This window comes from Lolium rigidum, chromosome 6, assembly GCF_022539505.1.
Source record: "Lolium rigidum isolate FL_2022 chromosome 6, APGP_CSIRO_Lrig_0.1, whole genome shotgun sequence".
In the NCBI taxonomy this organism is placed as follows: domain Eukaryota; kingdom Viridiplantae; phylum Streptophyta; class Magnoliopsida; order Poales; family Poaceae; genus Lolium; species Lolium rigidum.
Genome location: NC_061513.1, coordinates 122015951 through 122043115, shown reverse-complemented (window position 1 = coordinate 122043115; position 27165 = coordinate 122015951). Strand labels below are relative to the sequence as shown.

General features: G+C 44.8%; 1 protein-coding gene across 1 annotated transcript; it reads left to right on the top strand.

Annotated features, from left to right (window-relative positions):
* The first annotated feature begins 21192 nt into the window (after positions 1-21192).
* On the top strand, positions 21193-25609 carry LOC124663218 (B3 domain-containing protein LFL1-like). Its single transcript, XM_047200944.1, has 7 exons — positions 21193-21585; positions 23912-23953; positions 24071-24157; positions 24250-24350; positions 24716-24762; positions 24853-24929; positions 25026-25609. The coding sequence occupies exons 1-7, from the start codon at positions 21193-21195 to the stop codon at positions 25401-25403; spliced, it is 1125 nt and encodes a 374-aa protein (XP_047056900.1). The 3' UTR covers positions 25404-25609.
* The last annotated feature ends 1556 nt before the right edge of the window (positions 25610-27165 follow it).

The following is a 27165-nucleotide window of genomic DNA, read 5'->3' as shown; positions in this document are numbered from 1 at the left end:
GCGCGGCAGAAGAAAGGGAGCGGCCAGGGGCTTACCGGCGGCTGGCGGTGGCGTGGTTCGGTGCGGATGAGTCGGCGGCGGGGGTGTCGCTGCTCGTGCGCGTGCTGGCGGCGTCCAGGGGCTGCTGCTCCTCCTCGCTCGGCGTCGTCTGCGTCACGGACGGCGTCGGAGCGTCGAGAGCGGCGGCGTCCTGCGGTGTTCCTGGAGAGAAGAAAAGAGGGCCAGGGTCAGGAGACGCAGGGGGTGGCGTGGGTGAAGGAGATCAGGGCAGGGGAGTGGCGTTGGCGCCGCGGTGACGACCTCCTGCGCGTCACCCGCGCGGTGATCGCGGTGAGCGTCTCGGCGAGGCGACGGCAACGGCTCGGCTGCCGCTCGAGCAGCCAGTGGTGGAGTGGGGCAGCCTAACGGCGCTGTGGTGGGGAGCTGAAGAGGGAGTGGTGGCGCCGGGGGGGGTTTTTATAGGCGAGTGGGGCGCGGGTAGTGGGAGGGGCGGTGGCGACGGCCAACGGGCGCGCGAGGGCCGAGCGCCACGCGCTGGCCCCACGGTGACGTCGGCCTGGTGGGTCAGCAGGGGAGGTAAACGAGGGGCGCACGGCAGGCGAGGCTGATGGCGCGTCGAGCGAGGCGTCGAGCCATCATGTCGCTCGGCCAGCGCGGCGCGCGTGCGTTTAGTGGCTAGGGTTTTGGCGCGGGAGGGAGTGCTGGTGGCGTTTTGGGCCAAAAGAGAGGGGGTGGTGCGAGGTAGGGCTGGGCCAGGGCAAGAGAGGGAGGGGTGGTGTTGTCCACGGCCCAAACCAGGGAGGAAAAAGAGAGGGAAGGGGAGAAGGGAAAAAGAGAGGGGGAAGTTCCCCCTCTTGTCTCTCGGCCAAAACCAAAGAGAGAAGAGAGAGATGAGGAAAAAGGGGCAGGGGTGAAAAAGAGAGGGGGCCATGCCATGTGCATGTGCCAAAGTGTGACCAAGTGCATGTGCACATGTGTAGAAAGATTTGGAGAAAACAATATAAGGTGATGGTGGTGTTGGTGATGTAACCCTAGGTGGTCTGGTGGTGGTGTAGAGAAGAGGGGAAAGTGTTCCCTCTTATCCGAAGTGTTGCTCACCAAGCTAGGGTTAGGGTTTTGAGGGGTGAGGTGCATCAGAGGTGGTGTTAAATAAATTAAAAAGTTCAACCTTGAAAACAATAAGAAGGGGTGTGCTTGTCTAGTTCATAGTGTGGTGACATACAAATCATACCAAAAAGGAGGTAGTTGAGTTAAGTTAAGCAAAAATCTAACCTACACTCAAACACAAGTGCTTATCAAAAGTTTTTGTTGGCTCAAAATTTTAACTTGTTTGGAAAATATGCAGGTTCTGAAAAATGGGGTGTTACAATTGGTATTGTATGTGAATGGTTCATTCGATCACTAAAGTCATCGTTGAATATGTGGGAGCTATTATGGATCTCCAGATCCCGCTATTAGTTATTGGTCGGAGTGAGTACTCAACCATGTCCGCATAGTTCACGAACCGTAGGGTGACACACTTAAAGTTGGATGTTGAAATGGTAGAACTTGAATATGGAATGGAGTTCGAATATTTGTTCGGAGTCCCGGATGAGATCCCGGACATCACGAGGAGTTCCGGAATGGCCGGAGAATAAGATTCATATATAGGATGTCATTTTATGTGAATTAAAATGTCGTGGAAGGTTCTATGGAAGGTTCTAGAAGATTCTAGAAAAGTCCGGAAGAAACCACCAAGGAAGGTGGAGTCCACATGGGACTCCACCTCCATGGCCGGCCAACCCTAGTGGAGGAGGAGTCCCAAGTGGACTCCCCCTTAGGGGCCGGCCACCCCCATATGGGAGGTGGAACTCCCACCTCTAGTGGGAGTCCTAGCTTGGCTAGGTTTCCCCTCCATATGGAAGGTTTTTGGTTCGGGTCTTATTCGAAGACTTGGATACCAACACTTGGGGTTCCACCTATATAATGAGGGGCATAGGGGAGGGGGCCGGCCACACCAAGACCACAAGTTGGCTGCACCCCTTTGAGGCCGGCCACCCCCTCCCAAACCCTAGCCGCCCCCTCTCCTCCATATCTCCCGCGTAGCTTTAGCGAAGCTCCGCCGGAGTTCTCCACCGCCACCGACACCACGCCGTCGTGCTGTCGGATTCAAGAGGAGCTACTACTTCCGCTGCCCGCCGGAACGGGGAGGTGGACGTCGTCTTCATCAACAACCGAACGTGTGACCGAGTACGGAGGTGCTGCCCGTTCGTGGCGCCGGAACCGATCGTGATCAAGATCTTCTACGCGCTTTTGCAAGCGGCAAGTGAACGTCTACCGCAGCAACAAGAGCCTCATCTTGTAGGCTTTGGAATCTCTTCAAGGGTGAGACTCGATACCCCCTCGTTGCTACCGTCTTCTAGATTGCATCTTGGCTTGGATTGCGTGTTTGCGGTAGGAAATTTTTTGTTTTCTATGCAACGTTATCCTACAACATGATGCCCTTCAATTTTGCACTTGAAGCAAACAATCTTGGCCGGGTCTTTGACTTGTACTTGGCCCTTCTTCTTGTTGATCATGTTGTTGTTGTTGTTGGACTTGTTCTTGTTGTTGGATTTGAATCCAAGTCCACTCTTGTCATTGGGGGATTGTTGCACACTTAACATCGTGTCAAGTTTGCATTTCCCTTCATGACTCTTTACCAAGTCGGTCTTCAAGGAAGTGACTTGGGCCTTGAGCTCTTTGATTTCCTCTACATGGTTAGTAACAACACAAGTACTAGAGGAAGTAGAACCTTCATTGTTAGAGAAACAAGGCAAGGAAGATAATTCATCACAAGATTTAGCAATACTATGAGTGGATGAATTACTAGGACTAGCACATGGCAATATAGCTTTTTGGGTAGTAGTGCTAGTATCCACATGAGGCTCACAAGGTGTTGCCTTTGATATGATAGCCTCATGAGCTAACTTTAGCCTATCATGGGAGGCTAGAAGATCCTCATGGGAGCTAGAAAGCTTTCCATGATTTTCTTCCAATTTCCCATAATTGCTAGTTAGCAATTCAAGTTGAGCCCTTAGCTCAACATTCTCCTTCAAGATAGATGCTTCACAAGAAGTAGAGTTAGTAGCACAAGCATCATCACAAGACATATTAAGAAGAGAGGATAACATAGCATGCTCTTTTAAATAGGAAGCTTGAAGTTGCTCATGGGACTTGGTGAGGATAGAGTGTTCGCTCTCCAAGACCTTGTGGGCCTTGTCTAGATCATCTAGATCCTTAACAAGTTTATCATGACCAACACCAACTTTGGGATTTTCCTTTTTAAGCATTTTTACTTGAGCTTTAGCATGGTCTCTTTCCTTAGTGAGTTTAGAAACTATTTCATTTTGAGACACTTCAAGGGTTTCAAGTTGATCTTCAAGAGAGGCTATGGTCTCTTGTTCTTCTTCAAGGTCATTCTTTAGAGATGCTACATCATTGGCATACTCTCGTTCAAGAGCACCCTTTTTATCAATGGTGTTCTCATGCATCCAAATAAGTTTTTGGCTCTCAATAGCGGTAGTCAAGATTTCAAAGAAGTGAGTGCTAGCAATTTTATCTTTGCAAATAACCTTGAATATGCTCTTACCTTTATCGCGTAGAGAGACTACCCAATCCTCTTCTTCATATTCATCCTCATCCTTATCCCCATGAGAAGTATGAGGTTCCATGGAAGGAGATACCGTGGAACCCTTGGCCATAAGGCACATATGAGAACCGTGAGATAAAGATGAGGAGTTACTTGAGGCTCCTTTCAAGATCTTGTCTTGACCAATAGAATCTTTGGTTTCCTCTACAATGTTAGCCACACAACAACTAGAGGAAATAGAGGCATTTTTATCATGGCCACACGACAAATAAAGCATATCATCATGAGATTTATTCAAGCAACTTACACATGATATGCAAGGACTATCAACACAAGCATGTAAATCATTTCTAGTGCTAGATGTGTTTAAGTCCGAAGATGAAGCATTGCAATGAGATAGAGATGAGGAATCATCAATAGTAAGCTCAATCTCAATATTGCAATTTTCATCACCACTCACCATATCATTACCTTGTGTCTTACCACACTTTGGTGAAGTGGATGAAGATGAGAACTCATCACGGCCGGAAGTGGAAGCAATACAATCATCCTTAATAATATTGGACACATCATATTTGTCTTGAAGCTTTGTCCATAATTCATGAGAGCTCCCAAAAGGCATGATTGACGAAGTAACTACATTGCTCACAACAATGGAAAACACATGAGAAGCAAGAGCATCGAGGCAAGAGTTTTCTCCTCCTCAAGAGATAAATTTTGAGGATCCTTAGGAGAAGAAAAACCCATGCCAAGAAATCGCTCCATGTCCGGGGACATACCCCGTAAGATTTTAAGCACATAAATTTTCCATAGATCATAATTTGTGCCATCAAATATAAACAAGTTATTGTGCGCTAATCCCCTAACCGACATCTTTACTCTCAAGGCGGTGAAGCCTAAGAATGAGAGACCTTGCTGCGATACCAATTGAAAGGACACGGATGTCGCCTAGAGGGGGGTGAATAGGCGATTTAAAACTTTTACGAGATGGGCTTAACAAATGCGGAATAAAACTAGCGTTTACTTTGTCAAGCCCAAAGCCTATATACTATGGTTCACCTATGTGCACCAACAACTTATTCTAAGCAAGAGTTCACCTATGTGCACCAACAACTTATGCTAAGCAATACAAGCAAGTATGTGATAGCAAGATATATATAACTTCAAGCACGATGGCTATCACAAGGTAAAGTGCATAAGTAAAGAGCTCGGGTATAGAGATAACCGAGGCATGCGGGAGACGATGATTTATCCCGGAGTTCACACTCTTGCGAGTGCTAATCTCCGGTGGAGAGGTGCGGTTGCTTAGTGCTCCCGAACGCCACAAGAGGCTCACCTTGAGGTGTGGTTGCTCGATGCACACCAACGCCACAAAGGCCTCACCCCAAGATGCGGTACTCACACCACACACCGAACGCCACGAAGGCGCCTCACCTAAATCTTCGGTGACCCTCGCCACAAAGGCCTAGGTCACGGTTCCACTAAGGGATTTCCTTCGAGGCGGAAACCGGGCCTTACACAAAGATTGGGGCACACATCCACAACTTAATTGGAGGCTCCCAACAAATCGCCACAAAGGCCTAGAATCCGTCTAGGGTTCCAAGAACCCAAGAGTAACAACCTTCTTGCTTTCACCACCACGAATCACCGTGGAGAACTCAAACCGATGCACCAAATGCAATGGCAAGAACACCACAAAGATGCTCAAGTCCTTCTCTCTCAAATTCCAACAAAGCTACAAAAGCTATTGGGGGAATAAGAGAGGAAGAACAAATAAGAGGAGGAACACCAAATATCTCCAAGATCTAGATCTAGTGGATTCCCCTCACAAAGAGAGGGATTTTATTGGTAGCAATGTAGATCTAGATCTCCTCTTCCTTTTCCCTCAAAAAGATTCAAGAAGCATAGGAGGAGTAGAGGGAAAGGGAAGCTCTCAAGGTCAACAATGGTGGAGAGCACAAAGGGGAAGAGGTAGCTGCCCAAGGAGGAAGAAGGGGGCTTAAATACCCCCTCCCATCGAAATATGACCGTTTGGGTCAGCTCGGGCCGGATTTTCCGGGCCGGATATTTGCAAAATATCCGGGCCCCGAAAAACGGCTAAGGACCATGAGAAAACATGCCCCTGGATGGGGGCCGGACATTTGGCCGGATATTTGCCCGGATTTGTCCAAAAACCGGATTTTTCCGGGGGGCCGGATTATCCGCCCCAAACTTGGGCCGGAATATCCGCCCCCCTGAAAACTGGCAGAAACATCAAACTGAAACGGGCATAACTTTAGCATCCGGACTCCGATTTTGATGATCTTGGGCTTGTTTTAAAGCTAGGAACAAGCTCTACAAGATCATGCAGGAAACCATCATAGTCCAACAAGGGAGGATAGAAACAAATGATGAAAGGTTTGATCTATCTAAAAAAGACATACCGGTAAAACCTCCAATCTTGAAAATGCAACAAGTTATCTATGCAAAATCCGTTTTCGATGAACTAGAGCTTGTCATGAGAATAAGCACAAGGTCTAAAACATCACATGGATAAGGTCCAAATAACAACCAAGAAAGATGATGCAATGATGCAAAGGTTTGAGCTCTCTCCGAACGATACGATCGAGTTACTCACTCGAGAGCCCTCTTGATAGTACGGCAACTAAACTATAAACCGGTCTCCAACTACACTATGAGACCGGTGAGAAAGAAACCCTATCAAGAGCAAACCTTATACTTGCGCATTCCACTTGAGCTTGATGACGATGATCTTGACCTCAACAAGATGGAACGCCTTTCTTGCTTGTGCTTGCTTGACGAAGTCTTGTAGATTGCTCCCCCATAAACCACCATGGGAGAGCTTCTTCTTCGGCGCATCTTCGCATAACCATGACCACCATGTGGATTGCTCCCCCATAATCCACCATGGGAGAGCTTCTTCTTCGACGCATCTTCACATATCCATGATCACCATATGGATGGCAAGACTCAAGCAAAGGATCTCTTCGAGATGGCTCATCTTGAACTTTCACATCATTTCTCCATGGCAAGCTTCAAGCTTATGAACTCTTCGAGTTGGCTCATCTTGAACTTGCACTACATTTCTTCATTCTTCATCATGTTGATGTCTTGAAGTAACTTGAGGGCTCACTTCATCTTCATATTCAAGACATACTTGACACTTGATATCCTTCATCAATTTCTTCTTATTGCAACCTTGAAGCCAACATATGGTTCAAGAATTGCCTATGGACAACTCCTACAAATATAACTCAATGCAAACATTAGTCCATAGGGATTGTCATTAATTACCAAAATCACACATGGGGGCTCCATGCACTTTCAGCTACCTTCTATGAGTACCGGGGAAGGACCAAGTTCCACCCAAGTGGAGCCATCTACACCACAAGGCCAAGCTTCTTCCGTTGATCTTACAAATGCAAGCCAACCTCTACCACAACCTCAAGTTCAACCTCAACATCAACAACAACAAAGTACAAGCTCACCTCAACAAGCTCAAGAACAACATTCACCACAAGCTCATCTACAACAACAACCGACATCAAGTGACCAAGTCCAAGCTTCAAGTTCTTCTACGAATGGTTCGGGGATGATCTTTATGGACAATACCATTCCTAGTACCCCCGAGTCATCCGGATCTCATGATGATGATGCCCACTTCAACAACAATGAAGGTCAAGGCGAGGACCTAAACCGTGATGAAAGCCAAGAGGACCCACAAGAATCTACTCCTTTAGCCGTCACTCGCCGTGAAGATCCTATTGCAAGACACTTGCGCCTCATGTCCCATTCTTTGAGTAATGTCATTGGTGATCTAAAGAGCAAAGTAACCACCCGGAGGCAACTAGCAAACTTTTGTGAGCACCACGCCTTTGTCTCTATGGTGGAACCACTCAAAGTTAATGAAGCTCTTGAAGATCCCGATTGGTTGAATGCAATGCAAGAGGAACTCAACAACTTCAAGAGGAACGATGTGTGGACTCTCATGAAGCGACCCGATCATTGCCGCAATGTTATCGGCACCAAATGGGTCTTCAAGAACAAGCAAGATGAACATGGCATAGTCATCCGCAACAAAGCAAGATTGGTGGCACAAGGCTATTCTCAAGTCGAAGGCGTGGACTTTGGTGAAACCTTTGCACCGTTGCAAGGCTTGAGTCCATCCGTATCCTTTTGGCCTTTGCCTCTCATCATGGCTTCAAGTTGCAACAAATGGATGTTAAGAGTGCTTTTTCTTAATGGTCCTCTACATGAGGAGGTGTATGTGAAGCAACCCCCGGGATTTGAGGACCCCTGATGGCGTGTAAGACACACGTCCGTTGGGAACCCCAAGATGAAGGTGTGATGCATACAGCAGCAAGTTTTCCCTCAGTAAGAAACCAAGGTTTATCGAACCAGTAGGAGCCAAGAAGCACGTTGAAGGTTGATGGCGGCGGAGTGTAGTGTGGCGCAACACCAGGGATTCCAGTGCCAACGTGGAACCTGCACAACACAATCACAAAACTTTGCCCCAACGTAACAGTGAGGTTGTCAATCTCACCGGCTTGCTGTAAACAAAGGATTAGATGTATTGTGTGGAAGATGATGATTGTTTGCGAAGAACAGTAAAGAACAATTGCGATAGATTGTATTTCAGATGTAAAGAATAGGACCGGGGTCCACAGTTCACTAGTGGTGTCTCTCCCATAAGATAAGCGAGATGTTGGGTGAACAAATTACGGTTGGGCAATTGACAAATAAAGAAGGCATAACAATGCACATACATATATCATGATGAGTACTATGAGATTTAATCGGGGCATTACGACAAAGTACACGGACCGCTATCCGAGCATGCATCTATGCCTAAAAGGTCCACTTTCGAGGTTATCATCCGAACCCCTTCCGGTATTAAGTTGTAAACAACGAGACAATTGCATTAAGTATGGTGCGTAATGTAATCAACACAAATATCCTTAGACAAAGCATCGATGTTTTATCCCTAGTGGCAACGAGCACATCCACAACCTTAGAACTTTCCGTCACTTGTCCCGGATTTAATGGAGGCATGAACCCACTATCGAGCATAAATACCCCCTCTTGGAGTCACAAGTATCAACTTGGCCAGAGCCTCTACTAGCAACGGAGAGCATGCAAGAACATAAATAACATATATGATAGATTGATAATCAACTTGACATAGTATTCAATATTCATCGGATCCCAACAAACACAACATGTAGAATTACAGATAGATGATCTTGATCATGATAGGCAGCTCACAAGATCTAACATGATAGCACAATGAGGAGAACACAACCATCTAGCTACTGCTATGGACCCATAGTCCAGGGGTGGACTACTCACACATCAATCCGGAGGCGATCATGGCGATGAAGAGACCTCCGGGAGATGATTCCCCTCTCCGGCGAGGGTGCCGGAGGCGATCTCCTGAATCCCCGAGATGGGATTGGCGGCGGCGGCGTCTCTGGAAGGTTTTCCGTATCGTGGCTCTCGGTACTGGGGGTTTCGCGACGAAGACTTTAAGTAGGCGGAAGGGCAGGTCAAGGGGCGTCACGAGGGGCCCACACAACAGGGCCCCGCGGCCAGGGCCCAGGTCGCGCCGCCCTGGTGTGTCGCCACCTCATGGCCCCACTTCGTTTCCTCTCCGGTCTTCTGGAAGCTTCGTGCAAAAATAGGACCCTGTGCGTTGATTTCGTCCAATTCCGAGAATATTTCCTTACTAGGATTTCTGAAACCAAAAACAGGAGAAAACGACGAAGCGGCTCTTCGGCATCTCGTCAATAGGTTAGTGCCGGAAAATGCATAATAATGACATATAATGTGTATAAAACATGTGAGTATCATCATAAAAGTAGCATGGAACATAAGAAATTATAGATACGTTTGAGACGTATCAAGCATCCCCAAGCTTAGTTCCTACTCGCCCTCGAGTAGGTAAACGATAACAAAGATAATTTCTGAAGTGACATGCTATCATAATCTTGATCATACTATTGTAAAGCATATGAGAGGAATGCAGCGATTCGAAGCAATGATGAAGATAATGAGTAAACAAATGAATCATATAGCAAAGACTTTTCATGAATAATACTTTCAAGACAAGCATCAATAAGACTTGCATAAGAGTTACTCATAAAGCAATAAATTCAAAGTAAAGGCATTGAAGCAACACAAAGGAAGATATAAGTTTCAGCAGTTGCTTTCAACTTCAACATGTATATCTCATGGATAATTGTCAACACAAAGCAATATAACAAGTGCAATAAGTAAACATGTAAGAATCAATGCACACAGTTGATACAAGTGTTTGCTTCTGGGATAGAAAGGAATAGGCAAACTGACTCAACAATAAAGTAGAAGATAGGCCCTTCGCAGAGGGAAGCATTGATTACTATATTTGTGCTAGAGCTTTTCATTTTGAAAACAAGAAACAATTTTGTCAACGGTAGTAATAAAGCATATGTGTTATGTATAAGATGTCCTATAAGTTGCAAGCCTCATGCATAGTATACCAATAGTGCTCGCACCTTGTCCTAATTAGCTTGGATTAACACGGATTATCATTGCATAGCATATGTTTCAACCAAGTGTCACAAAGGGGTACCTCTATGCCGCTCTGTACAAAGGTCTAAGGAGAAAGCTCGCATTGGATTTCTCGCTTTTGATTATTCTCAACTTAGACATCCATACCGGGACAACATAGAAAACAGATAATGGACTCCTCTTTAATGCATAAGCATTCAACAACAATTAATATTCTCATAAGAGATTGAGGATTAGTTGTCCACACTGAAACTTCCACCATGGATCATGGCTTTAGTTAGCGGCCCAATGTTCTTCTCTAACAGTATGTGTACTCAAACCATTTGATCATGAAAATCTCCCTTACTTCAGACAAGACGAACATGCATAGCAACTCACATGATATTCAACAAAGGTAAAAGAGTTGATGGCGTCCCCAGAAACATGGTTACCGCTCAACAAGCAACTTATTAAGAAATAAAACACATAAGTACATATTCTTCACCACAATAGTTGTTAAGCTATTTTTCCCATGAGCTATATATTGCAAAGACAAAGAATAGAAATTTTAAAGGTAGCACTCAAGTAATTTACTTTGGAATGGCGGAGAAATACCATGTGGTAGGTAGGTATGGTGGACACAAATGGCATGGTTATTGGCTCAAGGATTTGGATGCACGAGAAGAATTCCTCTCAATACAAGGCTAGGCTAGCAAGGTTGTTTGAAGCAAACTCAAGTATAAAAGGTGCAGCAAAGCTCACATATGAACATATTGTAACTATTATAAGACTTTATATTGTCTCCTTGTTGTTCAAACACCTCAACCATAAAATATCTAGACTCTAGAGATCAATCATGCAAACCAAATTTTAACAAGCTCTATGTAGTTATTCATTAATGGGTGCAAGGTACATGATGCAAGAGCTTAAACATGATCTATATGAGCACAACAATTGCCAAGTATCAAATTATTCAAGACATTATACATTTTACCACATGCGGCATTTTCCGTTTCCAACCATATAACAATGAATGAAATAGTTCAAATTTCGCAATGAACCTTAAAGATAAAGCTAAGAACATATGTGTTCATATGAAACAGCGGAGCGTGTCTCTCTCCCAATCAAAGAATGCTAGGATCCGATTTATTCAAACAAAACAAAAATAAAAACAAACAGACGCTCCAAGTAAAGCACATAAGATGTGACGGAATAAAAATATAGTTTCACTAGAGGAACCTGATAAGTTGTCGATGAAGAAGGGATGCCTTGGGCATCCCCAAGCTTAGACGCTTGAGTCTTCTTAAAATATGCAGGGATGAACCACGGGGGTATCCCCAAGCTTCGACTTTTCACTCTTCTTGATCATATTGTATCATCCTCCTCTCTTGACCCTTCAAAACTTCCTCCACACCAAACTCAAAACAAACTCATTAGAGGGTCAGTGCATAATTCATATATTCAGAGGTGACATAATCATTTTTAACACTTCTGGACATTGCTCAAAGCTACTGAAAGTTAATGGAACAAAGAAATCCATCAAACATAGCAAAACGAGGCAATGCGAAATAAAAGGCAGAATGTGTCAAAACGGAACAGTTCGTAAAGACGAATTTTAAAGAGGCACCAGACTTGCTCAGATGAAAATGCCCAAATTGAATGAAAGTTGCGTACATATCCGAGGATCACGCACGTAAATTGGCAGATTTTTTTAAATTTTCTACGAGATTGCTGCTCAAATTCGTGACGAGCAAGAAATCTGTTTACGCGCGAGTAATCCAAATCTAGTATTGACTTTACTATCAAAGACTTTACTTGCCACAACAATGCAATAAAATAAAGATAAGGAGAGGTTGCTACAGTAGTAACAACTTCCAAGACTCAAATATAAAACAAAGTGCAGAAGTAAAATAATGGGTTGTCTCCCATAAGCGCTTTTCTTTAACGCCTTTCAGCTAGGCGTAGAAAGTGTGTATCAAGTATTATCAAGAGATGAAGCATCAACAGCATAATTTGTTCTAATAATAGAATCATAAGGTAACTTTATTATCTTTCTAGGGAAGTGTTCCATACCTTTCTTGAGAGGAAATTGATATTTAATATTACCTTCCTTCATATCAATGGTAGCACCAACAGTTCGAAAAAAAGGTCTTCCCAATATAATGGGACAAGGTGCATTGCATTCAATATCCAAGACAATAAAATCAACGGGGACAAAGTTATTGTTAACCATAATGCGAACATTATTAATCCTCCCCAAAGGTTTCTTTATAGCATTATCAACAAGATTAACATCCAAATAACAATTTTTCAATGGTGGCAAGTCAAGCATATCATAAATTTTCTTAGGCATAACAGAAATACTTGCACCAAGATCACATAAAGCATTACAATCAAAATCATTGACCCTCATCTTAATGATGGACTCCCAACCATCTTCCAACTTCCTAGGAATAGAGGTTTCAAGTTTTAGTTTCTCTTCTCTAGCTTTTATGAGAACATTTGTGATATGTTTTGTAAAGGCCAGATTTATAGCACTAGCATTAGGACTTTTAGCAAGTTTTTGTAAGAACTTTATAACTTCAGAGATGTGACAATCATCAAAGTCTAAACCATTATGATCTACAGCAATGGAATCATTGTCCCCAATATTTTGAAAAATTTCAGCAGTTTTAGCAGTTTCAGGCAATTTTGCACGCTTTGCACTAGGAGTAGTAACATTGCCAACACCAATTATTTTACCATTGATAGTAGGAGGTGTAGCAACATGTGAATCATTAACATTACTAGTGGTGGTAATAGTCCAAACTTTAGCTACATTATTCTCTTTAGCTAGTTTTTCGTTTTCTTCTCTTTCCCACCTAGCATGCAATTCGGCCATCAATCTAATATTCTCATTAATTCGAACTTGGATGGCATTTGCTGTAATAACAATCTTATTTTCAATATCCTTATTAGGCATAACTTTCAATTTTAAAAGATCAACATCAGAGGCAAGTCTATCAACCTTAGAAGCAAGAATATCAATTTTATCAAGCTTTTCCTCAACATGATTTGTTAAAAGCGGTTTGTGTACTAATAAATTCTTTAAGCATGGCTTCAAGACCAGGGGGTACATTCCTATTATTGTTGTAAGAATTCCCATAAGAATTACCATAACTATTACCATTAGCGAGAGGGATATGGCCTATAGTTGTTACCGGAATTATTCCTATAAGCATTGTTGTTGAAATTATTACTTTTAATGAAATTCACATCAACATGTTCTTCTTGGGCAACCAATGAAGCTAAAGGAACATTATTAGGATCAATATTAGATCTACCATTCACAAGCATAGACATAATAGCATCAATCTTATCACTCAAGGAGGAGGTTTCTTCAACAAAATTTACCTTCTTACCTTGTGGAGCTCTTTCCGTGTGCCATTCAGAGTAATTTGTCATCATATCATCAAGAAGCTTTGTTGCCGCCCCCAACGTGATGGACATAAAAGTACCTCCAGCAGCTGAATCCAATAGGTTACGCGAAGAAAAATTCAATCCTGCATAAAAGGTTTGGATGATCATCCAAGTAGTCAGTCCATGGGTTCGGCAATTCTTTACCAAAGATTTCATTCTCTCCCATGCTTGAGCAACATGTTCATTATCTAATTGCTTAAAATTCATTATGCTACTTCTCAAAGATATAATTTTAGCGGGAGGATAATATCTACCAATAAAAGCATCCTTACATTTAGTCCATGAATCAATATTATTTCTAGGCAGAGATAGCAACCAATCTTTAGCTCTTCCTCTTAAGGAGAAAGGAAACAATTTTAATTTTATAATGTCCCCATCTACATCCTTATACTTTTGCATTTCACATAGTTCAACAAAATTATTAAGATGGGCAACGAGCATCATCGGAACTAACACCGGAAAATTGCTCTCTCATAACAAGATTTAGTAAAGCGAGGTTTAATTTCAAAGAATTCTGCTGTAGTGGCAGGTGGAGCAACAGGTGTGCATAAGAAATCATTATTATTTGTGCTAGTGAAGTCACACAACTTAGTATTCTCAACGGTACCCATTTTAGCAGTAGTAAATAAAGCAAACTAAATAAAGTAAATGCAAGTAACTATTTTTTTTGTGTTTTTGATATAGAGAACAAGACAGTAAATAAAGTAAATGCAAGTAAATGCAAGTAACTAATTTTTTTGTGTTTTTGATATAGAGAGCAAACAAAGCAGTAAATAAAATAAAGCAAGACAAAAACAAAGTAAAGAGATTGGATGTGGGAGACTTCCCTTGCAGCGTGTCTTGATCTCCCCGGCAACGGCGCCAGAAAAAATGCTTGATAGCGTGTAAGACACACGTCCGTTGGGAACCCCAAGAGGAAGGTGTGATGCGTACAGCGGCAAGTTTTCCCTCAGTAAGAAACCAAGGTTTATCGAACCAGTAGGAGCCAAGAATCACGTTGAAGGTTGATGGCGGCGGAGTGTAGTGCGGCGCAACACCAGGGATTCCGGTGCCAACGTGGAACCTGCACAACACAATCACAGAACTTTGCCCCAACGTAACAGTGAGGTTGTCAATCTCACCGGCTTGCTTGTAAACAAAGGATTAGATGTATTGTGTGGAAGATGATGATTGTTTGCGAAGAACGAGTAAAGAACAATTGCAGTAGATTGTATTTCGGATGTAAAGAATAGGACCGGGGTCCACAGTTCACTAGTGGTGTCTCTCCCATAAGATAAGCGAGATGTTGGGTGAACAAATTACGGTTGGGCAATTGACAAATAAAGAAGGCATAACAATGCACATACATATAGCATGATGAGTACTATGAGATTTAATCGGGGCATTACGACAAAGTACACGGACCGCTATCCAGCATGCATCTATGCCTAAAAAGTCCACTTTCGGGTTATCATCCGAACCCCTTCCGGTATTAAGTTGTAAACAACGAGACAATTGCATTAAGTATGGTGCGTAATGTAATCAACACAAATATCCTTAGACAAAGCATCGATGTTTTATCCCTAGTGGCAACATCACATCCACAACCTTAGAACTTTACGTCACTTGTCCCAGATTTAATGGAGGCATGAACCCACTATCGAGCATAAATACCCCCTCTTGGAGTCACAAGTATCAACTTGGCCGAGCCTCTACTAGCAACGGAGAGCATGCAAGAACATAAATAACATATATGATAGATTGATAATCAACTTGACATAGTATTCAATATTCATCGGATCCCAACAAACACAACATGTAGAATTACAGATAGATGATCTTGATCATGATAGGCAGCTCACAAGATCTAACATGATAGCACAATGAGGAGAAGACAACCATCTAGCTACTGCTATGGACCCATAGTCCAGGGGTGGACTACTCACACATCAATCCGGAGGCGATCATGGCGATGAAGAGACCTCCGGGAGATGATTCCCCTCTCCGGCAGGGTGCCGGAGGCGATCTCCTGAATCCCCCGAGATGGGATTGGCGGCGGCGGCGTCTCTAGAAGGTTTTCCGTATCGTGGCTCTCGGTACTGGGGGTTTCGCGACGAAGACTTTAAGTAGGCGGAAGGGCTGGTCAAGGGGCGTCACGAGGGGCCCACACAACAGGGCCGCGTGGCCAGGGCCCAGGCCGCGCCGCCCTGGTGTGTCGCCACCTCGTGGCCCCACTTCGTTTCCTCTCCGGTCTTCTGGAAGCTTCATGCAAAAATAGGACCCTGGGCGTTGATTTCGTCCAATTCCGAGAATATTTCCTTACTAGAATTTCTGAAACCAAAAACAGCAGAAAACAGCAACTGGCTCTTCGGCATCTCGTCAATAGGTTAGTGCCGGAAAATGCATAATATTGACATATAATGTGTATAAAACATGTGAGTATCATCATAAAAGTAGCATGGAACATAAGAAATTATAGATACGTTTGAGACGTATCAACCCCATTTTCCCGGACCATGTCTTCAAGCTCAAAAAGGCCCTATATGGACTCAAGCAAGCTCCTAGAGCTTGGTATGAGCATCTAAAGGAGTTGCTTGAAGACCGTGGTTTCGAAGTGGGGAAAATCGATCCCACTCTTTTTACTAAGAAAGTCAATGGGGAGCTTTTCGTATGCCAACTCTATGTAGATGACATCATATTTGGCTCGACTAACACAAAATTCAATGATGAGTTTGCTGTGTTGATGACAAATAGGTTTGAGATGTCAATGATGGGTGAACTCAAGTACTTCCTCGGGTTTGAGATCAAGCAAATGGGACAAGGCACCTTCATAAATCAAGCAAAGTATCTCCAAGACATGCTCAAGCGCTTCGACATGAAGGACGCCAAGGGGATTGGAACTCCAATGCATCTCAAGTGTCAACTCTCTCTTGACGAGACCGGCAAGGCGGTGGATCCCAAGCTCTACCGTTCGATGATAGGTTCGCTTCTTTACCTTTGTGCCTCTCGCCCGGATATAATGTTAAGCGTTGGTATGTGTGCACGATTTCAAGCAAGCCCGAAGGAAAGCCACGTTGTGACGGTCAAAAGGATCTTTCGATATTTAGTTGATACCCCACACTTTGGACTATGGTACCCAAGGGACACAGACTTTGCTTTAGTTGGCTTCACCGACTCCGATTGGGCGGGCGACAAGGTTGATAGGAAGTCTACATCCGGAGCTTGTCACTTTCTTGGAAGATCCTTGGTGTGTTGGTCCTCGAAGAAGCAAAATTGTGTCTCCGTCTCCACCGCGGAAGCCGAGTATGTTGCCGCGGCAAGTAGTTGTGCTCAAATCTTGTGGATGAGGCAAACCTTGCGGGATTATGGACTCGAGTATAGCAAGGTGCCTCTTTTATGTGACAATGAGAGCGCAATCAAGATCGCCTACAATCTGGTTCTTCATGGCAAGACGAAGCACATTGAGATAAGGAACCACTTCATCCGGGACCACATTGCACGTGGAGATATTGTTCTATCCTTCATTGGCACCAAGGAGCAATTGGCGGACATCTTCACGAAGCCTTTGGACGAGAAGTGTTTCATTGAGTTGAGGCATGAGCTAAATATCATTGATCCATCGAACTTTGCTTGACCGTCGTGCGCACATACCACTCTCAAACTATATATCTAGATGAAAGGCACGCATGAACATAGGGGGAGTGCGGTTTAAACTTATTGAGCTATCCCTCCCCCCATAATGCATAAAGAAATCCAAAACATATGCTATTTGTCAAATAAGTGACTAATGAGCTTCATGTTGAGTTGTAGTCCGTGAGTCCTAGATACATCTACGCGACCTCACACTACTATGCTCTTACACGGTGGCTTCGGCCACCAACCTCCTCCATGAGGAGTTTTTCGGTTCTTTGTGTTTCTTTGTGTCTTTCTTTTTGTCCTTCTTCTTTGCTATCTTTTTCTTCATGTTTTTGGAGAACCTCATTCAAGCTTGTTTTCCCTTTTGGTTTTTGCAAGCTTGGTTGTATGTTCTTTTTCTCCATCCTTCTAGTTTCTTTACCCTCCTTTTTGGTGTTCCGATGCCAAAGGGGGAGAAGTTCCTATGTGGATGGGGACCTTTGTTGTTTGTAGCCTTGTGATCCTAGTTGCTTATCTTGTCTTGTGGCTACATCAACAACTCTATGGAGGTATCTTACGGTGAGTTTGGGTATTCTCAAGGCTATGGTATGATAACTTCACCCAAATCTCCTTACATGATCTTATGTTGCCTCCATATTGTGCATATGCTATTTGAACATGTCAATTATCCGTGTTGCATATGTGCTTGGTTTGTAAAATCTAGGGGGAGTGATGCCTCTAGAACATGTGTATTTGTATTCAAATACATATTCATAATATGCACATGTTTAGGGGGAGCTCCGTCGAGCTTTTGCAAATCTAAGTATCTCATCATAATATCATATGTTATTGTAAAGTCTTGTGTTGTCATGAAACACCAAAAAGGGCGAGATTGAAAGAGCAAAGTCTAAACCCCGGGTTTTGTGTGTTTGATGACAACACTTGAGTAATCTCACCGTGTGCTTTGAGTATCATTGTTAGATTTGCAAGTACACGGTGACCTCGCTGGACACATCAAGATCGGAAGACTGAAGCGTAGTTTATAGGTTTTCTGGTTTTGTGTGTGTATCGCGAGGTGACATGGCTGGAGAGAAAAAGGGGAGAAAACTAGTTTTAGCCAGGCCGGTACTACCGGTACCTCTAGCGGTAGTACCGCTACCTCTATAGGTACTGCCACATGGTACCGCTCTGAGTTCTGTGCTGATTTTGACCCAGAATACGAGTTGCGGTACCTCTGCAGTACCTGGAGTGGTAGTACCGCTCACGGTACCGCCCGAGTGCCGTAACTCGTTACGGCGGTACCGCTGCGGTACCGCTCCGGTACCGCTTCGAGTCCAGTAAGGTTTGGACACTGTTGCGGTACCTCGAGCGGTAGTACCGCTCTGCGTCCACGTGGACCAGATCTGGGATTTCGAACTCAGAGCGGTAGTACCGCTTCCCAAAAGCGGTAGTACCGCTTAGGCGAACACTGGACATAACGGTTGGATTTGGAGGAGCCTATTTAAGGGCCCCTTCTTCCCCAACTCGATTTTATCTCTCCTCTCTCTCTCTCCTCCATTGTTGCTGAGCTTAATCTTTGAGGATCTCCCCAACCATCCAACCAAATCTTGCCCAAATTTTGAGGAGTGGTGGAGGAGACCCCGATCTATAGTTCTACCAAGAGAGATTTCACCAATACTTGCTATTCCTTAGTGGATCTTGGTGTTAGGGTTCCTATTGTGGGACATTGGAGGAAGTGCATCCATGGAGGCTAGCTTGGTGTTGTACTAGCTCCATGGGTTGTTGGGAGCCTCCTTGTGGTGTGGAGCTGGCCCCAACCTTGTGAAGGAATCACCACCTCGACCGGTGCCTTAGTGGAGAAGGGGGAGCACCTTCGTGGAGCTCTCTCGAGGAAGAAGGTGAGGCCTTCCTTCGTGGTGTGGCCGTCTAGCCTCTTGTGTGAGGCTAGTACCTCCTCAACGCAGACGTACTCCCTTTTGTGGGAGGAACTACGGGAAACAAACCTCGCCTCGTCTCCGCGCCCTCCGGTTGTCCCGCTCCTTACTCTTACTATCTTGTGTTGTTCCTTTGCTTGTTGCACTTGTTCTAGGATCATTGTAGGATCACCAACACCACTAAAGCAATCACCTTTACCTTCCGTTGCACTAAAATTGAAAAAGCTTAAAACTTGACGTAGCAACCATTCACCCCCCCTCTTGTTCGCTATGATCCATTCAGATGTCTTTGTCCACCCTCTCGATTCCCCCAATAATCGCACGCATTGGATACAACTCTCGAATGTCATCTCCTCTGATATGTCTCCGATCCAAGTGTCATTCTCCAATGCCTGGGCCACCAGTCTCGTGTTCTTTTTCCTGGTATTTACCATCGCTACCAGAACTGGCGCAATCTCTTCTGCCATGCGGCGTAGATCCAGCGATCTCTCCAAAATAAGGTTACGACCCCATCTCCAACTGAGAAAAGCGCTAGGCTCTGAAAAACCTGATGCGCCTCAACATCTTGGATCACCGGCAATCTTTGCCATGGCTTGGTCTGATCCATGAGCCTGAGCCAAACCCACCTAACGCGCAATGCCAAGCCTTGCAAGTGCAGGTCCTTTACCCCCAAGCCTCCATATCTGCGCGGCTTGCAAACGCCTTCCCATGCGACCAAGCATTGCCCTCCATTGACCTCCCTTTTTTCGGCCTAGAAAAATCCCCGTATCCATCGGGTGATCTCCTCAAGCAACCATGTCGGTGCCTCTGCAACCAGCATTTGATGGACTGCCCTTGCGGCTATCGCATGATTCACCAGGACAAGTCTCCCTGATCTTTCCATGAGCCCTTTCTGCCAAGCTGGCACGCAGTTGATTACCTGATCTGCCATTGCGCTTTTGTGAGTGGTCTGAGAGCTAGCTGTAGCCCCAGATATCTGATGGGAAATTGCGCCATGTCACATCCCAACTCCGTTGTGATCCTCTCCTCATCTTCATCGAAGTTCCTGATTAGCGTTGCAGCCGTTTTTCGGTAATTAACTCCAAAGATCAACAATATCCTCTTTGTCGCATGCAATTACCGGGGCTGAGGTCTGAGGAACAAAACCACACCATCCAGGTATATTGACAACCTTTGCAGCGCCATATGGAAAGGAGCTTTCTGGCGCGCTGCTAGGGGTGGTCAAACATCCGACATGCCCCAAAACGTGGACGGAGATGCTCTAACGATACTCTTGCATTCACATTACCTCGCGTGTTGGGTTTAGTCAAAGTACATATTTGTAAAGTTTGATCAAATATAGAAGAAAAATATCGATATTCATAATATCATATAATTGGGTAATAATATACGTTATTAAGATTTTTATACTGTATTTGCTGATACTTTTTTCCTAAATATTTGATCAAACTTTACAAAACTTGACTTTGACAAAACTTGTGAAGGGAGTGAGTAAATAAAGAGGACTAGTGGACTTTTCTGGGCATGGCAGCATCGAAGCTTACATTTGTGCTACCGAAACAATTAATGGTTCGGAATTTGAGGTTGCGGACATGCGGTAGTACAATGCTTTTGGGTTAGCCAGTGTTCTGAAATCTGAATATGATAGCTATGGTCTCTGACATTTTGATTTTGGGTTGCTATGAGGAGAAATAGTTTGCAACTGCAGTTCTCCGTTTCTCAACGTGACCTAATTTGCTCTTCTCATTTCTCAAGCTATTACAAACATACTATCCTGCAGATTCTTTTCACTCCTAGTAAAACAACAGCATCTCCATTAACCAGGGCTATATTTAGTCAAGCTGCCCCATGTTTCAAGCTTCACCGCAGCCTAGCACCAGTGACTGAGCAGAGCTCTCGCGGGGCGGCAGTAGTGGGCAAGGCCGCAAGGAGAGAGAAGAGAGGTGCTACACACACACGGAACGGAACCGAACCAAAACCAGTCAGAGGCCGAGCGAGCGAGCCCCCGGATTTCAAAAGGTTTTTACATCGCCATTTGTCCGTCCCGGCGTCCCGCGGGGAATCCCGATGCGGAAAAAACGCCAGCCGCAGCCTCCCCGCGCCGCCCACCCGTCGCTTGCCACCTTGCGCCCCCGCGGTTGGCCGCGCCCGCGCGCCCCCGCCACCGGCCCGCCGGGCGTTGGCTCCCCACCTGCGCCCGCTTCAGACCTCGCACGCCACTTGGCGCCGCGCCCCCGTCTCCGATTCTCCGCCACCCCGCCTATAAATGCGCCCCGCGCGGCACCAACCCTAGCCGCCGCCGCCGCATCCTCCTCCTCCCGTCCTCCCGTCGACATGGCCGGCGTCAGCGGCAAGCGCCGCTCCCCCTCCGGCGACGGAATGTTCGCGCCGCGGCCGCAGCTCGTCACCCGGAAGCGCAGGTCCGGCGGCCGCGTCAGGAGGCCGCCGGCGACCCGACCTGTGAGTGTCTCGGAACTCACGGACTCGCCCTAGCATTTACCTCTTGGTCCTTGGCTTGGCTCCTCCGTATATATTGATGATCTCCGTGGAGGCGGTGGTGGGCCGCGGTGGCGGGGCGGTGCGGTGGGCTGGAGGCCCAGGGGAAGGAGAAAGGGGGACTTTCCTTCCTCATCCTGCTCACAATGTTGCCGGATTTTTGAACTTTGGTTGATTGCGATCGAGGTGCTTGTAGCTCTTGACATTTTCGGTTGATTCGGAACTCCGATCCGTCGGAATTCTGCTTTTTTTTTTAATATAAGCGCATTGTTGCGAGTCTACCAGATCTCACCGGCTCACCGCAGTTGCCCTTTCGAATTCAGCGATCAGATTTCACCGGCCTAGCGTACGGATGTGTGTTTAGGTGTGAATGTGATCATCAATTAGACTATTTTTCTCAGGCGTCATGGCTATTCCAGGCTGTAGGTTATGTGACAAGGTAGTATGGTTGTTGTAGTGTTCTGTCGGATTTTGCAACGGTGATAGCCTTTCCCTGGATAGTTTTGGTCAGTCGTCATCACAAAGTAATTCTCTACTCCGTATATCTTGGGACTAACCAGAGTTAAGATGTCTTAATTAATTCACCTGCCGTCATGGGACACATGAATAGAATACGCCAATCTTGCGGTTTCAGGGTAACAAGAATACTTTTCTATTCGTTGCAAGTCCATAACTTAGTGGTTCACATGCATCACATTGCCAATGTAGTGATGTGCAATAATAGAATATCACACTGATGGCACTTAGTTTTTTGTTTCAAGAAATATAGGGAAGAACTCTGCCTACTTATGTAAATTATATAGAAGTTACACTAAGCATTAGTTGCAAGTGCATGATTTAGCCCATCACATACTGTAAACGTCACTTTCATCGACGTCGTTATGTGCACTGCACATTTTCTATGGCCAAACATGTTGTGTTATTGTTACTTCCAGGAGGCACTGCACAGTTGGTAGCAACTTTCCATACGTGTGCGTTTTCTCAGTAGCAGCCCAAAATTAGTAGGGAATAGCAGTACATGTCAGATAAACTCATAGATTTCATTCAAGTGAATATTTTCTTCTACACTGTCTATTCCAGAGCATGGGCCCAAAAATTAGTTATGTTACCAGTGTACTTATTGTCAGGGTGGTACTGGTACACCATCTGGTGTGAATTAACCAATAGTTTCCTGTTGAGCTAACTACAATCTGAAGGTGCTAGTTTTTGTTTCCATGTTTGATTTGGACTTTTTTGCTATGTGATACATCTACTGTTTCAAGTGGAAGTTAGAACAAATATCTCCCCTCTTCTTAAACTATTACCTCTGTTCCGAAATTACTTATGTAGCATCATTTCTGTTACTCCCTCTGATCCATAACAATACTAAGTCAGCGACACTTATTATGGATTGGAGGGAGTACTATTTATTATGATTGATACAACTGTTGTAGTGGTGTAGGAGGGCATTTGTAGTAGAATAATAGAACACTTGCTATTTACACTTCTATGATCAGCTAAATATTATGTTATTATGCATAATTACAATACAAGCAAGTGATCAGCTAAAGATTATATTATTCTGCATAATTACAATACAAACAAGAGCAGTGAAATCAATTGCAAATGGAGAGAACACTGTTGCAAATATGTCCTTTCTCCGTTCATAAGAACCGTTAGGTCACTGCCTTTGCTTTCTCCTATATAAATTACCTATTTGGAATAAACAGGAAGGAGTGCCTATTATATTGACAGTATAATGAACATAAAATAGAAATAAAGTTTAATACTTACAGAATAAAAAAGCAACAGGTAAAGTCCTAGCTGCACAGGGCACCTCGTCACTGATCATGCTCACCGCATGGTGGATATGGAAACATAGAAACGCTGCAGTCTTTGACAATGTGCGTCCTTCCGTGGCTTCCTTATTCGATGACTTCAGGACCGAGGCACGACAATGGGCAGACGCGGGGGCTCGGGGTCTTTGCCAGCTTCTCCCCTAGATTAGGTCTTTTGGGTTGAGTTGTATGGCGCGGTGTTGGTCCTTCTTTGGACTTGTAAATACAACTTCCTTTTTTATCAATGTATCGAAACGCAAGGCTTTTTCGTTTTCGTGAAAAAGTCCTAGCTGCACAAAAGGTTGCTTGCTGAGTAGCTTTGGCAGCAGTACAAGAAAACACGTCCTCCTTAATCTTTACTAGTAGGTTCAATGGGACTAAGATTTGCTCAGCTATATCTGGTTTTGTGAAATTATGTGGCACTTGGTGTTTTCCCTGCCTGCTCTCTAAATGAATTCTTCTTTTCATGATAGGCAGATGTGCTGGATTTGAATAGAGCTGTTCTTGATCCAGATGTAAGATTTATGCAAAATATATTGAAAGTATTTATTTTTATGTTAAATAAAAGAAAACATAGTTAACCAAACTGGTTCACATTTCACGGGTTAAAAGATTCTACAATGTTTATGTAGCATCAAATGACTGGGTTGCGAGTAGTTCTGCAGAAGGAGCTCCGAAATAGTGACATAAGCCAGCTTGGGAGAATTATTCTCCCGAAGGTGAGTTCTTGTTTAAACAGATTTTACAAACTTAATTTTACCCCATATTTTATTCCATAGACCGTGTTCTCTAACTGTTGACATTTTCTCAGAAAGAGGCGGAGGCGTACCTACCAAATCTGACATCAAAGGAAGGCAGAAGTTTATGTATGCACGATTTGCTAAATGCGGAACTGTGGACCTTCAAGTACAGGTTGGACAAGTTGTAGTCTTTTTGGCTTTAACATTTTCTGCTATGAGTTGCAGTAACAATATAATCTTTGTCATACTTCACTTTTACTATCTCTGAGCCAGACACTTGGATAAGTTTGTGGATATTTTCCTGTAAAAGAAGCAAAATCGCATTGTTTTGATGTTGTACATTATTTTAAAAACCTGTCATGTCTAACAAGCAATTAATTACAGGGGCGGTGGGTATTTGTAAAACCATTAGAATGACAATATGTGAATATTATTCCTATAAAAGATGATCTTAGTTGCAGCTTCATTCCGTGCATTTATGTTTAATTTGGTCTAGCATGTCCCGTGCAATGATGCAGTTTGTGATCTCCCATACAGATACTGGCCAAACAACAAGAGCAGGATGTATGTACTTGAGAATACTGGTGAATACCTTATTTTCAAACTTTTTATTATCTGTTACATATGTTGACCAATGTTCTTACATTTTCTGTGCCCTCTCTTAAACATCCCAGGGAGTTATGTCAGAACTCACAACCTTCGAGTAGGAGACTTCATCATGATATACCGAGATGATGATAAGAACAGATTTGTACTCCATCTTTCTTCCTGGTTATTTAAGCACTTCACTCCTTTTTGCATGCAGTTAGTAGTTGCTTAGTCTTTGCTGTACTTGTGTCATACAAAGGTCATCCGAGCAAAGAAGGCGGGAGATGATCAACTTGCTACTGTACCACTACAACTCGATGAGCATATCTCTGACATTCTGCCAATACCAGAAATTGATGACTACATGTCTCTCATTCCATCAGCATCTGACATCTCTGCCTTTCTACCACAAGCTGATGAGAATTATGAGATATTCGATGGGATTCTGAACTCTCTGCCAGAGATACCAGCAGCCAACGTGAGGTATTCGGACTTCTTCGATCCATTTACTGACTGTATGGACATGTCAAATCCCGGCCTGAATGCCAACACCTCAGTCAACCTCACAACTCATTTCCATGACGAGAGGGCTGGGCTTTCCTTGTTTCCCAACTCAAAGTCTGGGCCTCTCATGTGAGATGCAGTATAGCCCTACGTGAGGCTCATAATCACCAGCCTTGACGCCATTGCTGTACATCCAAATAATTGGTGTCCTCATTTTGTATGTAGTATATGCTTAACTGCAGCCGGTCGTTTATGTGTAGAAGGCCTAATTTTCTGTTTGAACTGAAGGTTTCATCAGATGTAAGGTTGTTTCAGCTCAGCGCACAAGTGTTGTTCTGATGTTTCCCTGCTCCTGAACGTGCAAATACATACACGAAAGATGAGGTGTGCATTCAACTAGGTTACATCTGCCTGGTAAGAGAGAGCATAAAATTGGGTACTCGTATGTTCTTTTATTATGCTGCTTGGAGTTATGAAAAGCTCGATGCGGTTGGGCTTATATTTTTGTCTGCATAAACCTTTGCCAGTTGCCACGTACATAGTACAGACTTGTTGCCATTTCTTTTCTGATACTTCCATAAGCACAATACCTCTCCAGTACGCCAAGTTTCTAGTAAGTCTTTTTGGTTTGATCGATTGACTGGTTCTCTGGTAGTACTTATAATTTTTTGTTTTTCTCCCCTTCTTTTACGATTTCTCAGTTTGCCTCCACCAGACCGTCTAAAAATACCTTTCCCCAAATCCTACAATGTGTGGGAGCTTTTAACACTGGGTATATTTTTACGATTTCTCCGTTTGACTCACCAGGCCACTGCTTGTACAGTGCTACCTTTCAAACTGAAACAATACGATTAGATGCGGCAAATTATTTACGTCAGAAAAGGCACTGATTGTTGACCTTAAAAGATCCGATAGAAGCTTTATAGTTAATCAACTATTATCAACCCCTAAAGCTATCAAAGTCATAGTATCATCAACCATCACTCAAAGGGAAAGGAGGGGAGATGTGTCAGGAAATTGTAGTCCGGGACACTTGGACAGTCCTTTTGGCCCACCTAATAATTCTGGAGTAGAGAATTTTCCTCGACCTTGATCACGGCCTAATAAACACGGCAACCATGAATACCAGTAGGCAAAAAGATCGAGGAGTGTGGCTGGTAGTTGGCAACGACAAACGGACAGCATACTGACCAAGAGGACCTTGACACCGGTTGCTAGCTTAGGGCATCTCCAACCGGGCGACCCATCCCAGCCGCATGCGTCCGGATGGGTCCAGTGGACAAAAGCCGGCCAGTCGCGCGGACCCATCCCTAAAACGGATGCCCGCGGCGTCGGAACGACGCAAACCCGGCCCAAATCTTGGCCGGGTTTGCGTGCCGTGGACGCGAAAGGCTGGTCCGCTCGCGTCCGCCCGCTGTCCGCCCCCGGCCCGCGTGTCATAGGCATAAATAATATGTTTCATTAAATAGAACTCATTACAATTTTTTTAGCTACTACTTCTATCCTATACGTACGGGGCCGGCGGCCTCGCCGGCGACTCCTCGCCGGCTCGCCATCGGGGCCGTGGATTTCACTCGACGCGGGCGGCCCGTACGCGTGAGGATTCCACTCCCGGCTTCCTACGGGGCCGGGTGGCGCGTCGGCGGCGGCGTGGGCGTCGGCGGCGGCGCGGGCGGCTTCGCGGGCCTCGGCAGCTTGGACGGAGGGCATCATCCTCCTCCTTTCCGCCGGCGCAGCCCGGGCGCGCTCGCGCTCCGCCTCCTCGAGGCGGGAACCATCCGCTTCCCGCATAGCTCAAGCTCCGCGCGGGCGGCGCGTTCCACGGCGGTGCGCGCCTCCCGGGCGGACGCGGCCGGCTTCACGGGCCTCGTGGTTGCCCCGCCGCCGGCGCATGC

What these genes read in the sequence shown, in the direction of transcription:
- LOC124663218 (XM_047200944.1), top strand. Translation starts at nt 21,193, where the DNA reads ATGCGGAAAAAACGCCAGCCGCAGCCTCCCCGCGCCGCCCACCCGTCG. An exon ending in GGCCGCCGGCGACCCGACCT is followed by an intron (nt 21,586 to 23,911) that starts GTGAGTGTCTCG and finishes TTTTCATGATAG; the next exon opens with GCAGATGTGCTGGATTTGAA. An exon ending in GGAGAATTATTCTCCCGAAG is followed by an intron (nt 24,158 to 24,249) that starts GTGAGTTCTTGT and finishes ACATTTTCTCAG; the next exon opens with AAAGAGGCGGAGGCGTACCT.